The sequence below is a fragment of the Pseudorca crassidens genome, chromosome 9, assembly GCF_039906515.1.
Source record: "Pseudorca crassidens isolate mPseCra1 chromosome 9, mPseCra1.hap1, whole genome shotgun sequence".
Lineage (NCBI taxonomy): Eukaryota > Metazoa > Chordata > Mammalia > Artiodactyla > Delphinidae > Pseudorca > Pseudorca crassidens.
Genome location: NC_090304.1, coordinates 2623319 through 2638855, shown reverse-complemented (window position 1 = coordinate 2638855; position 15537 = coordinate 2623319). Strand labels below are relative to the sequence as shown.

The window sequence follows — 15537 nt, the reverse complement described above, 5'->3', positions numbered from 1 at the left end:
GGCAGAGCCTGGCGGGCCGGGCAGGTGGTGGCGTGTAGACAGAGGCAAGGGTGGCAGGGCGGAGGGACAGGCTGTCAGGGAGTGTGGAGTCCCTGTCCCGGCCCCTCTCAGCCCACACAGCAGCTCTGTTTGAACAGCCTCCTGGCCTCCCTGCAGCGTGGCTGAACCAGGGGAGGCTCGCAGCTGGAGCAGATGCCCCAACGGCCTGCGGGTGTCCAGGCCGGCCCGCGAGCGCCTCATCACACCTCCCCCAATGGCTTTGTTTTCCAGCTACGTTTCAAACGGGTCCGTCTACTTCAACACGGTGAAGTTTGCCAACAGTGAGGGACACTGCTACGGGAAGCTGGTGCCTGAGGCCGTCGGGGATCAGAAAGCCCTGCAGGAGGGGGAAGGTAAACGGACCGGCTCGAAGTCAGAGCCAAGTGGAGCCGCGGCCTCACCGCACACGATCGGGGTCACCTAGGTTCACGGGGACCGTGGTTTTTCACCTAAAGGGATTTTAGGAGCTCTGTGCACTAAGCCCCTGAAATGTATTATTACTTAAGAAACAGAAGAGTGAGTGGCTGCAGTGCCATCCTGAGAAGCGCACAGACCTCGGGGCCTCGGCCATGGGGCTGGACTTTGCTGGTCTCTCGGCACCCAGAGCACCCAAGGGTCGGGTGGGCTGTGCTGGGCACCCAGGCGGGTGTGTGGAGAGGAATCAGATGGTGCTGAACCACGCGGGGCAGCGGGGAGCCTGCGGAGGGAAAACCCCAGGGTGCTGTGGTCGAAGGCGTGCAGTACCCCCAGTGAGGGAGTAGACATAAGATTGTTTACTTACCGATCCCACGAGGAGGGCCGGAGGTGGGCACTGGGCGGGGAAGGGCAGTCCCCCATCCCAGGGCAGGAGCGAGCAGCTGTTACTTGTAAGGCGGCTGTGGGAAAAGGAAGGTGGGAACTGAAGCCCGGTCCTTATCTGGAAGTCCAGACTGTGGCTGTGGGCAGAGCTGTCCTGCCGTGAGAAGCTCGGGCAGCAGCTCAGAGCGGCTGTGTTCTCAGCGCAGAGAGTGTGACCATGTATAACGACAGCCCCGGGCCCATCTTGATCCAAACATTTTAAACAGAGACACAGTGCCTTTTCTGGGCCAGGCGGGATTCTACTTGTCTTTCATAAGTGTTTACTTTCACCCCCTCAGTGTATCGGGGGGAGCAGTGCAGGGGCTGCTCTCACACTGCCGGACACACGCTGTTTATCCACCAGCGTTTCTGGGATGCACTTTGGCCATAAATATGTTCATCTTTTTTTAACCACGGGTACAGTTTTCGCTTTTATCGTCCTTACATTTATTTATTTATTTTTTAAGATAAAGGATGTTCTTTTTTTTTTTTTTTTCCTTTGACTGTGTTGGGTCTTTGTTGCTGTGCGTGGGCTTTCTCTAGTTGCAGCGAGCGGGGACTATTTTTTGTTGCGGTGTGGTAGCTTCTCTTATTGCGGAGCACGGGCTCTAGGCACGTGCGCTTCAGTGGTTGTGGCGCGCAGGCTCAGTAGTTGTGGCGCATGGGCTTAGTTGCTCTGTGGCATGTGGGATCTTCCTGGACCAGGGCTTGAACCCGTGTCCCTTGCATTGGCAGGCGGGTTCTTAACCACTGCACCACTGGCAAAGTCCCTGTCCTTATTTAAATTTCACCATTAGGTATACTTAGAGCATAAGTATATACCAGCCTTATGTCCAGATTTTCAAATGTGACGATAAATGGACAGGTAGCTGTAAAGATGTGATGTATTAGACGTTGTAGAAGATATTAAACAATTAGAGGGTCTAGTGGGTGGTAAACTTCTGTCTGTATGCCGTTGCGTGGTCAGCGGCCAGGCAGACTTGTGAATTTCCGGGCTGCGGTTGGAGGAGACACTGTCCAGGACTGAACTGAAGTCCTGGGTTGCTGACAGAGTCTCCCCAGACTTCAGGCCTTAGACAGACTCAGGAGTCTTTGTCAGGACACAAAGGCAGCTTTACTGTACAGGTTACAGTGCCGTCAACGTACGACTGTACGATGTTCGTACGTTTTGATCAGGTATCCTTACCTCAAGGGCTCTGTTCTAAAGAGATATCAGAACTTAAAACAGGACGACACAGAAACATGGAGGAAAGACAGACCAAGTTAGTTTAACAGCGTGACCCTCCGACCCAACGGCGTTTCAGACTCACGGCCGCTGAGCAGGGCCAGGCATCGGAGGCGGACCACTCAGATCATGGCGCTCACGGTGGGAGAGCCACGTCAGGGGACCAGGAATGACACCAGGAGGGGGAAGCAGAGGGATCGTGTGGTTTCTCTCTCTTCCGTACAGAATCAGGAGCGAATAGCAAGCGTTACCAGGTAGTGACGTTTGTGTCAAATGCGGAGTGGGGGAAGGGCGCGTGAGACAGCAGATCCTCTGTTACAGAATTTTTCAAAGTTAATTTTTAAAGTTAGATACATTCATGAGTAACCATGTTCATTATAAAGAAAAGTTTAAAACCTCAAGGTATGTTATCTGTCCGGTAAAGGGTGGGTAAAAGAGAAGGTCCCGGCGCCAGGTCAGATGACGTTTTTGAGTAACTGCCGTCGCCGACGCCGTGGTTAAAATGCGCACGGTGAGAAAATAGATACAAGACCAGGGTGGCGCTTGTCCTGTTTGCTGGGTGTGTCTGTGTCCTTCTTACATGGATTAAAAACCCACAAACCCACAAGTCAAGACACCAACATGTTAATAGCAGTTACCCCTGCGTTTCCAGCAACATGTTAATAGCAGTTACCCCGCGTTTCCAACAACATGTTAATAGCAGTTACCCCTACGTTTCCAACGACATGTTAATAGCAGTTACCCCTGCGTTTCCAACGACATGTTAATAGCAGTTACCCCTGCGTTTCCAACTGTGGCACCTTTTCCTGGTTCTTGGTCGTGTTTTCCAAGTATTCTGTGTTTAGTGCCTGTTTCACCGTCACAGTCTTTGTGTTCAGCAGTGCCTCCGTCTGCACTGTGTCCCTCCCAAAGTGGCCTTTTTCCAGTCATCCTGCGTTTGCAGCCTGGACAGGAGAATGAGAGTCATTCCTGTTCTGGAGTTTTCCAGCAGGCGCCCTGGTGAGGCCCTCTAGGGCCTGAGTGCCGGGCAGGCCCCATCACCCAGCAGGCAGCCCCCACTGCCTCCCCACTCAGGGATGCTCCGCCTGCAGGCTGGGCTGACCGGTGGGTGTTCATTTTCAGGAGGCTGATGTGTCCGTGGCCCCAGCACGTGGTCTGGGGACGTCTCCCGTGGGGCCGTGGATTCCCGTTCTGGCTGGCTTCATCTACGTTCAGCGGGTGTGGGGAGGGAGAGGGGGAGGGTCTTCCAAGGAAACGGAACTTGGCCCAGGGAGCAGTGCTCCCGTTCGCTCTTGGGGTTAGACTGGTCCATAGCCTCCTTCCCGCAGCTGCCCTGTGTGGACACGGGAGGCCCAGTGAGTGTCCTGATTTGCCACCTTCAGGCTGGGGGCGCCACACACAGCAGCCTGGTCGCCCTTACGCCCCGCAGAACCACAGCCAAGAGGCCCTCCGGGTGTTAGTACAAGATCCCGCCTACACGAGCCCGGGTCCCCGAGGCAGCCCATGAGAACAGCGCCTCACACTCTGGGCCAGGCGCTGTCGTTGTCCTAGACGAGGGGCCGAGGTGGGGCGGCAGTGGAGGCAGGGGGTGCGGGTCCAGGTCCGGGGGTCGTTGCCCTTGGACGCCGGCTTGTGAGGCCGTGGCTTCTGAGCTTGCGGTTAGGGCTTTGTATCTAGACCCTGGGCAACTCCAAAATCTGGTCACAGTCAACTTGAAGGAGTGCTTGACCAAGTTAACAAACAAGTACCTGAATCGTCCCTGGACCGAGACAATTCCATCCACCGAGTACCCGCCTCCCCTGTGTCCGCAGGCGACCTGAGCGTCTCGGCCGAGCGCCTGAGTGAGAAGCGGTCCCCCAGCGACTTCGCCCTCTGGAAGGCCTCCAAGCCCGGGGAGCCATCCTGGCCGTGCCCCTGGGGAAAGGTGAGCACCCGGGATGGGGCCCCGGGCCTGGGGCCGTCACCTCCCTGCCTTCCTGGGACTTGCGTCTTCCGCTGCATGGCTGGGGTGGTGGCACTGGACCGCCTCGGAGGCCCCTCTGTCCCAACAGTCTCTGACCCGGGGTACTAGGGGACGGATCTGCCCTCCGACATCCCCTGTGACAACAGTCCTGGTGGCCCAGAGCTGTGGGAAGAGGTGTCGGGAGCGGGGGATTCCTTGGCCTTCGCGAAGCTTGTTGTGACTTTTATAGCCTGGGGCCCTATTCATCTTTTCGTGTGCGGGACTTGACCCTCGTTCCCATAGAGCTCAGGGGTTCTGAGGGTCGTGGACAGGGGAGCGAGTCCCGGCCCGTCACAGGGGGCGGTCAGGGCGCTCACCACGTTTGGGTCCCTAGGGGCGTCCAGGGTGGCACATCGAGTGCTCGGCCATGGCAGGCACCCTCCTCGGAGCCTCAATGGACCTTCACGGAGGGGGCTTCGACCTCCGCTTCCCCCACCATGACAATGAGCTGGCGCAGTCGGAGGTAGGGGCGAGGTTGCCGTCCTGGGCACACACGGGGGGCGGCGAGGTGCTCCCCAGCAGAGCCTGGCCTCCACGTCAGGGGCTCTGAACCGCATTACTTAGTCCGGCTCGCGTGTGAGCAGCCTGGCCCTTGGCAGCACAGGCCCGGATTCATGCTGGGCGGCACTCCTTCTGCACATCAGGTGCCCAGAAAGCGGCCGGCACCCTCTGTCCGGCCCGCAGCGGCGCCCCTGACCCCCGCGCCCGCCCTGTCCACTCAGGCCTACTTTGAAAACGACTGCTGGGTCAGGTACTTCCTGCACACGGGCCACCTGACCATCGCCGGCTGCAAGATGTCCAAGTCGCTCAAGAACTTCATCACCATTAAAGACGCGCTGAAGAAGCACTCAGGTAAAGAGGCCTGGACGCTTCTGTTGTCGGAGGCACGGGGTTGGAGCTGCTCGGGAGGTAAGGAGCCCCGCGCCTCTCTCCCCAGCCCGGCAGCTGCGCCTGGCCTTCCTCATGCACTCGTGGAAGGACGCGCTGGACTACTCGGCCAACACCATGGAGTCGGCGCTGCAGTACGAGAAGCTCCTGAACGTGGGTCCCGCCTCCCCGAGGCAGCTCTGGGCCAGCACAGGGGGAGGTGGTGCCTGCTCCCCATGTCCCCCAGAGGGAACGGGACGTGGCCAAGGCCACTAAGCTCTGGGGGGAGGCCAGCTCCGCGCCACCTTCCCAAGACACCTCATGTCACGTGTGGCGCCTCTCATTCAGCCCCACCCGCTGGCTGCACCTCGGGCCCCCAAGGCTGAAACCGGACCCACTTGTCTCAAAGGAAAACCTTTCCCTTCCCTTCCTACACCTGTGTGACGTTCAGATCGCACCTGCAGTGGAGGCACGTCAGTAGAACGGCTCTTTCCCAGATTTCTCTGGGATGGAAAGGTCTGAATGCTCTTAAAAGGAATTTTCATATTTTAGGAGTTTTTCTTAAACGTGAAAGACCTCCTCCGAGCCCCCGTTGAGGTAGCCGGTCAGTTTGAGAAGTGGGAAGACAAGGAAACAGAGCTGAACAAGAGGTGAGGCGGCGCCTTCTCTCTGGGGCCCACGGGCGGTCCCCGCAGCACGCCCGCCAGTGGGGAGGCCGGTGGCGCCGTCCCTCCCACTCGTGCAGAGCCACGCTCAGAACGGGCCGCCCCGGGAAGGTCGTCTGTCTGACGCCCCCCGCCTTCCTCTTCCGCTTCCCGTTCAGCTTTTACGACAAGAAGGCCGCGGTTCACGAGGCGCTCTGTGATAACGTCGACACGCGCACCGTCCTGGAGGAGATGCGGGCTCTGATCGGCCAGTGCAACCACTACATGGCAGCGCGGAAGGCCGCCAGGAGGAGGCCCAACCGCGCCCTGCTGGAGAGCATCGCCCGGTACCTCACGCACATGCTGAAGGTGAGCCCCCTGCGACCGTGCCAGTGCGGGCCCGCGGGTCACGGGAGCCGCGCCGCTCTGTTCTCAGGTCCTGCCACGCCTGTGCCCGAGACAGCAAGCCCCCCGCCCCTGCCCTCGCTCCGAGCAATTTCGCCTCTTTGCCTCTGCTTTTCCCCTCCTGTCTGGAGGTTTGAAAAGCACAAGGGCTTTCTCCCACAAGTGGCCCTAACATGTTGTTCACCACGCCCACTTCGTGCTGACAAGTTCTGGGTCCTCTTCAGGGGGCTCCGTGGTCCAGCGGCTCAGGCTGGGAAGGGGCCGGAAAGGCAGCGGGAGCCAGACCTCGTCCTGGGTCAGGTGCGGGGGCACCCAGGCCTAGGTTTCCATCTCTCCCCACCCGGCAAGGCCGTCGGCACTTAGGCCCACCCCTCCCGGGCGCAGCGGCGTGTTTCGAGGACCAGTCCCCGCCTCCCACCTCTCAGGACCTCCTGTCCTGCATGCCTCTTTCTTCCCTAGATCTTCGGGGCCATAGAAGAGGAAAGCTCCCTGGGTTTCCCCGTTGGAGGACCTGGAACCAGCCTCAATGTGAGTAAAGCACACCTGGGCCCAGAGAAGCTCCCTGCTGGCCGCCCCGCCAGTTTGGTGTTCCCTCCTGGGGCGTCTGAGACCAGCAGTAGGTCCCATCCTGCCCTGGGCCCTCCAGCCTGAGCCCCACGTGGCCGAGTCTCGGCCCGGCTGGGGAGTTGGGCACAGTCCGCCCCCGTCCTCACCACCAGCTGTGTTGTCTTTGTGAGCTCGGTCCCAGGAGACCAGGCTGCACGGGACGGTCCTCAGCCCCCAAGCATCTGAGCCATGGCCACGGGGCATCACCACGGCCATGGGCATCACTATGGCCATAGGGCGTCAGGAGTCCCACGCCCGCGTTTCCCGGTGTGCGTGCACCTGTAGGCAGACAACATGTGGAACCGTCTGTCCAGTGGGTCCGTGCAAGTGAGAAAACTCGCCAGTGGTTGTTGGTGTCTCCTTCGAACTTGGCATCCGGGCAGACACACGGTTTCTGCTGCGGGAGGAACATCACGTAGGACAGGCACACACTCAGGTTCATCTGAGACGCGCTCGCCCTCCTCCCCTGGTTGGGAACGCTCTTTAAGTATTTGGTTAGAAGGCACATATAAATGCTTACACGTAACGGGTCAAGTCCAAAGTAAAAAGGCAAAACCTTTTAAAAGTCCTGTTACCCAGTGAGGGACGGCGTGAGGCACTCTCTCCTGCGGACGGAGTTTAGGGGTGTTTCCCCAGGAGCTGACTTGCACCCCAGGAAACAGAATGCCAGGCCCTGTCCCCGGGCCCCTTGTCAGCCTTGGAAGTGGCTGTTGCTGTGGTACTTGGTGCTTTTTAGGAAGGAAACCCACGCGGTTGCTTTGTTTTCTCGTGTAAGCAATACTAGACGTGTATTATCTTTAAGGAGAAACACACACTAGAAACACCTTGGAAGGAAGTCTGCCTTTGAGCTTTAAAAAAATGTGTCCAGGGCTTCCCTGGTGGCGCAGTGGTTGAGGGTCCGCCTGCCGATGCAGGGGGCGTGAGTTCGTGCCCCGGTCCGGGAGGATCCCACATGCCATGGAGCGGCTGGGCCCGTGAGCCATGGCCGCTGAGCCTCCGCGGTGGTGAGAGGCCCGCGTACCACAAAAATAAAAAATAAAAAAATGCGTCCAGCATCGGATGCCTGGTGTTTCTGGCCCCCAAGCCTCCTCCACCCGCCCTTTGAAGACAGCTGCCTGGAATAAGCGGCCCCGAGAAGCGTGGTGGGTGCCGGCTGGGCCGAATGACAGGCCCGAAGTCACGCCTTCCAGAGTTCACGGCTTTACTTCCAGACCTGCATGGTTTTAGGAGCAGGTCTTGAACCACCTAGTACTGAGCGGTCTACAGCGTGTGCTCGGGTAGTGTAGTCAGCTGGGCCGCTGGGGGTGCTGGCCTGAGACCCTCCTCCAGGCCGACCTCAGGCACGCTGGCCAGCTCCCCGCAGCGAGGCTCCCCTGCGGCCGTGTACGTGTGTGGGTGGGTAGGCGTGTCCTCAGCCCACGCGCAAGATTGGGCCTGAAGTGGCTTAGGCCGTGCTGAGGGCTTGGTGGCCTCACTAGCCTTTGCATTTGATCGTTGGGATTTTGGTCACTGAGCTGCACGGAGGCACAGAGACCTTGCTCAAAAGTCTAGTGGAAAAATATGGTAGATGTAACAAAAAAGGTTTTCCATAAAATTGTTATTTCTCTGGTTTGGATTCGCCCTCTTGGGTTTTCCTTTTCCAGTGGGCTTTGCGTCCCACAGCCACCTCTGAGTCACCGCGGGTGGTTCAGTGTTGCGCAGACGTGAGGGTGCATGTGGACAGCAGACAGTTGATGGTACACAGGCGTGTGTGTGGCCTCAGGTCGGACCCAAGCACGGCCGGGCTCTGTGGTGCCGGCCCCGGTGGAAGGGAGGCCCCAGCCCAGGAGGAACGGCCTCAGCCTCAGAAAACCATCCCTCCTGGGAACGCTCAGTGTCACCTTACGGACAGGCTTTTAACAGCCGTGTGTCTGCCTGAGACAAAGGGGCTCCTGTGAGCCACTGGGCGGGGCCGCCCACAGGACTCAGTTCGCTGGGGGGAAGGGGACCCTCTTACTGTGCTGTCCGCGCCGCCACGCGGGACGCCCCCGCGTCCATGAGCCGACCGTCGGGGATGGGCACGCGCACCCTGGACGCGGGTCACAACGGGGCGTCCGCCAGCCACACGTCCCTTGGCAGCCCTGCCCTGCGGCGCGTGTACTGGGCTCTGTCCTTCATAAACACGAGGGTGGCTGGTCTCTCGGTGACCCAAAATGTTCTCTCCGCAGCTCGAGCCCACAGTCATGCCGTACCTGCAGGTGTTGTCGGAGTTCCGGGAAGGAGTGCGAAGGGTCGCCCGTGAGCACAGAGGTGAGGCCGTCACGCGCTCCGTGGCCTGGGCACGCCTGGCCGGTCCTCTGCTGCACGTTGTCCTGGGTGCTGTAGGCGATGAGCAGCGTCCCTGGCCTCTGATCACGAGATCCAGGGACCCCCCCCCCCCGCCCCAGTCAAGTCCTGGCCTCTGATCACTAGATCCAGGGACCGCCCCCCGCCCCAGTCAAGTCTTGGCCTCTGATCACGAGATCCAGGGACCCCCCCGCCCCAGTCAAGTCCTGGCCTCTGATCACGAGATCCAGGGACACCCCCCCCCCGCCCCAGTCAAGTCCTGGCCTCTGATCACGAGATCCAGGGACGCCCCCCGCCCCAGTCAAGTCCTGGCCTCTGATCACGAGATCCAGGGACGCCCCCCCCCCCGCCCCAGTCAAGTCCTGGTAGCCACGCAGACGTCTAGACCAAGTGCCCCTACGGTCAGGGCAGCTGAGCAGAGCCTGGGGACACTGAGGGGCCAGCGTTTCCTCACCTCTTTTGTTTGTGGTGACTCGGTTCTGCTCTCTGGGGCGTCCGCAGGGTGAGGACTGGAGGTGTCCTTGTCCCTGCCCTGCAGAGGCTCCGTGGTGACTGCACAGCCTCTGCTGGGGACAGTTCTAGGTTCTGCTCGGGGCCTCGCCAGCGGCCCTGGGGACTTGGGATGAGCTGGGATCAAACGTGTTGTCTTTGGGGCCAGTTTTGAGCAGTTGTTAAGCGGGCGGTGAGTGGCCTCAGTCAGGCAGTCTGCTTCTTACTGTGGTGGTCTGGACTCACAAATGACCACCACGGCTAAAACTGACCTTGCGAGGTTCCGGGCCTGGTCCAGCTGCTGTCCTCACGTTGCTTCTTTAATGTTCGTGATTGGACAGAGGTGGGCAGCGAAGCCCCTGGAAGGTAGAGGCCTCGCCTGGGGTCACGTGGGGGTCGGGGCAGACCCCCACTGTCGTCGCCTGGTGTGCTGTGCCCCCCCCCCAGTCCCCTGTGTGATGAGAAGTCACACCTGGAGCTCATCCGGGTGGGGCCTCCCAAGGGTGGAGCCGGCAGAGGCCAGATAGGCGGTCAGGGAGCCTCCAGGGGAGCTATGCCTCAGTGGGGAGTGGGCAGGCCCCGGGGTGGGGCGGGAGCTGGCCGGGGCCTGTCCCAGGGCCAGCAGAGCAGGGGGGCTCTACCGACAGAGAAGAAAGAAGCAGTTTCTCCTTTAGTGCCCACAGTCCATTTGGCCAGAGAGCTCAGGCCTGGCCAGCAGGGATGTGGAGTGTGGGTGTGTGACCAGGAGAGGCTTGGGAAATTGGGAAGAAGTTAGAAGGGCCGGGACGGGCACACGGTCAGAATGGGAGACCGGCAGGGCGTCACTGGAGAGATGGTAGCCATTCGCTGTCGTCGTTCTTTTATTGTGGTTAAATGTACACAATGCAGGAGTTTCCACCTCAGCCATTTCTAAGTGTAAAGTTCAGTGGCCTTAAGTAATTCACATTGTTTTGAACCATCACCCCCATCCATCTCTAGAACTTTCCATCTTCCCAAACATCTGTCCCCGTTAAACACGCACTCCCCTCCCCTCCCGCAACCCCTCATCCCCACCGTCTACTTTCTGTCTCTCTGGATGTGACTTCTCCAGGGACCTCATGTGAGTGGAATCAGACAGCGTGTGTCCTTCTACGTCTCGCTTATTTCACTGAGCGTAACGTCCTCAAGGTTCATCCACGTTGTAGCTTGGGTCGGGATTCCCTTCCTTTTCTTAAAAAAAAAAATTATTTATTTATTTTTGGCTGCACTGGGTCTTGGTTGCTGCACGCGGGCTTTCTCTAGTTGAGGCGAGCGGGGGCTGCTCTTCGTTGCGGTGCGCGGGCTTCTCATTGCAGTGGCTTCTCTTGTTGCGGAGGGCGGGTTCTAGGCACGCGGGCTTCGGTAGTTGTGGCTCACGGGCTCTAGAGTGCAGGCTCAGTAGTTGTGGCGCACGGCCTTAGTTGCTCCGCGGCATGTGGGATCTTCCCGGACCAGGACTTGAACCTGTGTCCCCTGCAATGGCAGGCGGATTCTTAACCACTGCGCTCTTCCAGGGAAGCCTCTCCCTTGCTTTTTAAGGCTGAGTAACATTCCATTGTGTGGATGGACCATATTTTGCTCATCCGTTCATCTGTGGGTGGAGCCCGTCTCCTTTTGTAGCATCTCCAAGCCTGCGCCTGACAAGGTCTCCCTGCTCACTGCCCATCTGCTTTCCACTCCCGTGTCACAGCCCCGCCCCACAGTAACCAGCCCTGATGGATGCAGGCTGCCCCGCCCTGAGCCTTGTGGCTCTATGGACAGTACACACGGGGAAGGGTGCGGACCGCAGTTGCAGGGTACGGGGAGGTGCTGGCAGGGGCATCCAGCAGATGGCCACACATAGACACGCTCCTTCCCTTCTAGAGCCTGGAGTCAGAGCCCCTTGGCGTCTGCAGGGCTGTGAGGTTCCCGGGGCTAGCACGCTTTGCCAGGTGCCCTGGGAAAGTCGCCGCCTTGGCCCACGTCCAGGGAAACCTGTTTTCCTTTGCTGGGCTCCGTCGTGGTGGTGCAGCTGCTTCCTTCCAGAAGGGGCCCTGCCAGCCACCGGCTGCCCCGTCTCTGTGCACCCACCACTGGGAGCCAGTCCACACAGATCCGCCCATCCCCACTGCTGTCCCAGTGCCTCTTCTCCACGGGGCAGCCTCCGCTCCTGTCTGGGCCTTGCATGAGGTTCCATCCCAGCCCCAGATTCAGTAGCCGCAACTTCAGACCCGGATTTGCACAGCATTGGGAAGACCCCAAGAGCCTTGGCTTCACTCCTGCTGGCATGGCAGGTGGGCGGGGTGGGGGACGGCATCTTCTGTCTCCATGTACGGGCTTCTCCCCGCACCCCACCCTGGAGGCAAGCTCCCCGTCTGTGCTCTTTTAAGGTTGCATTAGCTGTTCTGAGACCTTTGTTCCATATGTTTAAGAGTTGGTTTATTGAATTCCTCGAAAATATCCAGCTGGGGTTTTCCTTTAAACAGAAATAACTTATTGAAGTGAACTCGTGTAACGTAAGCCTGGCCGTTTTAAAGTGAACCCTTCAGTGGCGCTGAGTGCCTTCCCAGTGTTGTGCAGCCACCGTCTCCTGGTCCCAGCATGTTTCCACCCTCCAGGGTCACGCCCCCTGCCCCAGCCCCTGGCAGCCACCAACCTGTGTTCTGTCTCTGGGTTGACCTGTTCTGAGCATTTCACATAAATGGAGTCACACAGTGTGACCTCTTTTCTCTGGCTTCTCAGCAGAATGTTTTCGGGGTTGTCCACACTGTAGCACGTGGCGGTGCTTCATGTTTTTAGGGCAGAGTGATCACCAGATACGTGTACCGCTTCCATGTATCCATTCAGCCGTTGATGGGTGTTTGCACCTTTGGTGAACAGGGCTGCTGTGAACATGCATGTGTAAGCATCAGATTGGGTCCCTGTTTTAGTTGTTTTGGGTACACACTTAGGAGAGGAATTGTGGGATTACACGGTAATTCTGTGTTTAACTTTTTCAAGACCCACCAAAGTGTTTTGCATGGTGGCTGAACCATTATGTGTTCCCACCAGCAGTGCGCGCGAGGGTTCCGATTTCTCCACATCCTTGTCAGCCCCTTTTATTTTCTGTTATTGTTAATAGCCGTCCTGGTGGGTGTGAAGGGGAATCTCATTGCGGCTTTGATTTGCATTTTCCCTGACGAGTAGTGACAACGAGCTGCTTGGCCGTCTGAACCTCTCCTTTGGAGAGTTGTCTATTCAGGCCCTTTGCTCGTTTTTTTTTTTTTTTTTTAAATAATTTTTTAAAATAAATCTATTTATTTTTATTTATTTATTTTTGGCTGCGTTTTTTGGGTATTTGTTGCTGCGCGCAGGCTTTCTCTAGTTGCGGCGAGCGGGGGCTGCTCTTCGTTGTGGTGCGCGGGCTTCTCATTGCGGTGGCTTCTCTTGCTGCGGAGCACGGGCTCTAGGTGTGTGGGCTTCAGTAGCTGTGGCACGCGGACTTAGTTGCTCTGCGTCATGTGGGATCTTCCCAGACCAGGGCTCGAACCCGTGTCACCTGCATTGGCAGGCGGATTCCTAACCACTGCACCATCAGGGAAGTCCCCCTTTGCTCATTTTTACTTGGGTCATTTGTCTTATTGAGCTATAGGAGCTCTTTCTTTATGGTGGGCACTAGACCCTCTTCAGAAATGTAAGTCGGGAGAGGCTGGAAGAGAAAGCCGGCTCCTAAAGTGAGAAAAAGGTTTGGAAGGAAATCCCGGGGCCAAGTTTGAGCTCCGTGGACCAGAGCAGGTCTCAGATGGAGGTGAGGGTCGCTCTCTCAGCCTTGTGGAGGCCACCTAGAGGATGGCGCCTGAGGGGCCCCAGGGAGGGGTGTCCCTCCCCTGGGGGTATGGCGGGGAGGCGGGGTTGGGCCTGAGGGTGTGGAGGGGAGTTGGTGGCAATGATGGCAGGGCCAGCCTGCTTCCCTTCCCGTTACGGTGAGCAAGCATCCGTTGGGCACTTGCCTGGGCCGGTGCCCTGGGGTCTCCTCAGGGCTCTGGGGGGACCCGTCTGAGCAAGGGGCCCCGAGGGGCAGAATGAGGGGAGGGACCAGATACAAAGGGCCTCGTCCCACCAGCCCTGCTGCGGGGCTGGAACGGGGCTTTTCCTTGACTGGCGCTGGGAAGCGGGAGACTGTGCGTCTCGCACGTGTGGCCGGGGCTCGGGCATCCCCTGAGATGTGTGGGGCATCGTCCGTTCATTCATTCACCCGTGAGTGGACTTGCGGGGCACCTGCACAGTGCTGTGGGAGCACCCCGGGTTCTGGGGACACAGTGGAGACAGGACAGGTGAGTGAGTGACCACGTGGGCCGTGGTCAGTGCTGCGGGGAGGGACAGCGCAGGGCGGGAGGGGTCTGCTTTGCTGGCGCCAGCTGGAGTTCCCACTGGCCCAGTTCTTAGCCCGGAGCTGAATCTGCTTCACCCTGAGGTCAGGGTCTCAGAGCTGGAATGTCCGGGTGAGCCTCTCCTGACGTCTGCATGAACGTGTTTAGTTGGGCTTGAGCCCATATGGACTCTTCAAGCCCAAGTACAAACGGGCTGGCCTCTCCCTGGTCTGGCTGGGCATCAGACACCCTGGGCGCCGTCCGTGATGGCTGTTACAGGACTCTCCCAGGCTCCCCCGAGCTCGTGGGCCTTCACCGGCCCTAACCAGGTGGTGCAGAGGTTAACACTGTCCAGACTTGAAGGGCCCGTCCCGTCAGGCCCAGAGGCCACGCCAGCCGTCTGCTCAGCTCTGCCCACTCTGGCTGCTGCGTGTGTGCCATCTCTCCTGGAAGAGGCACTTCAAAGCCAGTGGGCCGGCCAGGCTCCCCGGGCCGCTGCCCGTTCAAGCCCTGCTCTGGGCGACCACTTCCCTCGGCTGGGGCGAGGCTGGCCAGGAGCGCCAGTGCCCAAGGCAGAGTGTCACCGAGGTGGGGCGTGGGTCCCACCCCCAGGCCTTTGGCCCCTTCTGATCCCTTGCTGGGCCGGGGCCCTGGACGGTGGGACGCGGCCGCCTCTCTCAGGATCGCCTTGCCAGGGCCGCGGGGGCTCGGCGCTCCCAGGCGCCTTCCCGAGTGACCGGGGAGCTCATTCCTGTGCAGCAGAATCCTAGTGCCCCTGGGCCTGCCGCCCGCAGGGCTCTCCCCAGTCCGTGCACCTCTGCGGTCAGTGCCCGCCTCTGAGCAGGACCCTGAGCCGGTGCACAGGCCACGGGTCCAGGGGCTGCTCTGGGCTCACCAGTGGCCGCGACCTCTGTGTCTCGGCTTCTCCTGCATCTGTGGCCAGTGGAATAGCCCGGCCCCTCCAGAGGCACAGGGGGGCGCTCTTCCGTGGGGCCCGGGCGTTTCCGGGCCCAGTGGACCGAACCGCTTCCTCTGTCCACAGTCCCCGAGGTCCTGCAGCTCAGCGATGCCTTGCGGGACGACATCCTGCCTGAGCTGGGGGTGCGGTTTGAAGACCATGAAGGTGGGTCCTCTGGGCGTGACACCGGGTCAGGGGAGGGACACAGGGTGGAGATTGCTTTTGAGAGGAAGAACTCCGGGACAGGTCCGAGGACGCTCCGCCTTTTACGTGGTGAACCCCCCGTGATGTGTGGTCCTGGGGGACCTGTAGTTGTACCTTCGTGGGCATCACTGCCAGCACCTCCTCTCCTGCGGCCTGACTGCCCGGCGGCCCTGTTTTTGCGGGGCCACTGGCCTCCTTTTCTCATGGCCTGTCACGTGGGAGGCAGCCTGTGTCATGTGGATCGTCAGCAAGTTTCACAGCTTGTGTTTCGACTTGGTGGGAGTTTGGGCTGCATGGAAAATTATTGGATTTTAAACACTCAGATGAATGTCTTATTTTATGACTCCTGGGTGCTCGGTCTTGAGCAGCAAGGCCTCCCCACAGCACAATTAACATTTGACCTATGCGAGCAGGAAGGAGGCCCCGGCTTCTCTCGGGGGCCCCGTGGGCGGGAGTGGTGTGGGCAGCGCTGGGCTCGGCCTCGTCTCACGGCTGTTGGCCTTTCAGGACTGCCCACTGTGGTCAAGTTGGTGGACAGAGATACCTTACTGAGAGAGAGAGAAGAGAAGAAAAGGGTGAGTAAAACCGCA

General features: G+C 59.4%; 1 protein-coding gene across 5 annotated transcripts in view; it reads left to right on the top strand.

Moving 5' to 3' along the window:
• CARS1 (cysteinyl-tRNA synthetase 1) overlaps positions 1–15537 on the top strand; it is a 47100-nt gene that overhangs the window by 27743 nt on the left and 3820 nt on the right. For all 5 annotated transcript variants that reach the window (XR_010945879.1, XR_010945880.1, XM_067747948.1 and 2 more), the window contains 11 exons: positions 271–392; positions 3913–4025; positions 4438–4566; positions 4826–4955; positions 5041–5144; positions 5523–5620; positions 5794–5983; positions 6479–6547; positions 8833–8914; positions 14828–14908; positions 15455–15522. Coding sequence is in view for 3 of the 5 variants with exons in the window: in XM_067747948.1 (XP_067604049.1) it covers positions 271–392; positions 3913–4025; positions 4438–4566; positions 4826–4955; positions 5041–5144; positions 5523–5620; positions 5794–5983; positions 6479–6547; positions 8833–8914; positions 14828–14908; positions 15455–15522 (1186 nt within the window). In the remaining 2 variants the exon portion in view is untranslated. The remainder of the gene's footprint in view (positions 1–270; positions 393–3912; positions 4026–4437; positions 4567–4825; positions 4956–5040; positions 5145–5522; positions 5621–5793; positions 5984–6478; positions 6548–8832; positions 8915–14827; positions 14909–15454; positions 15523–15537) is intronic.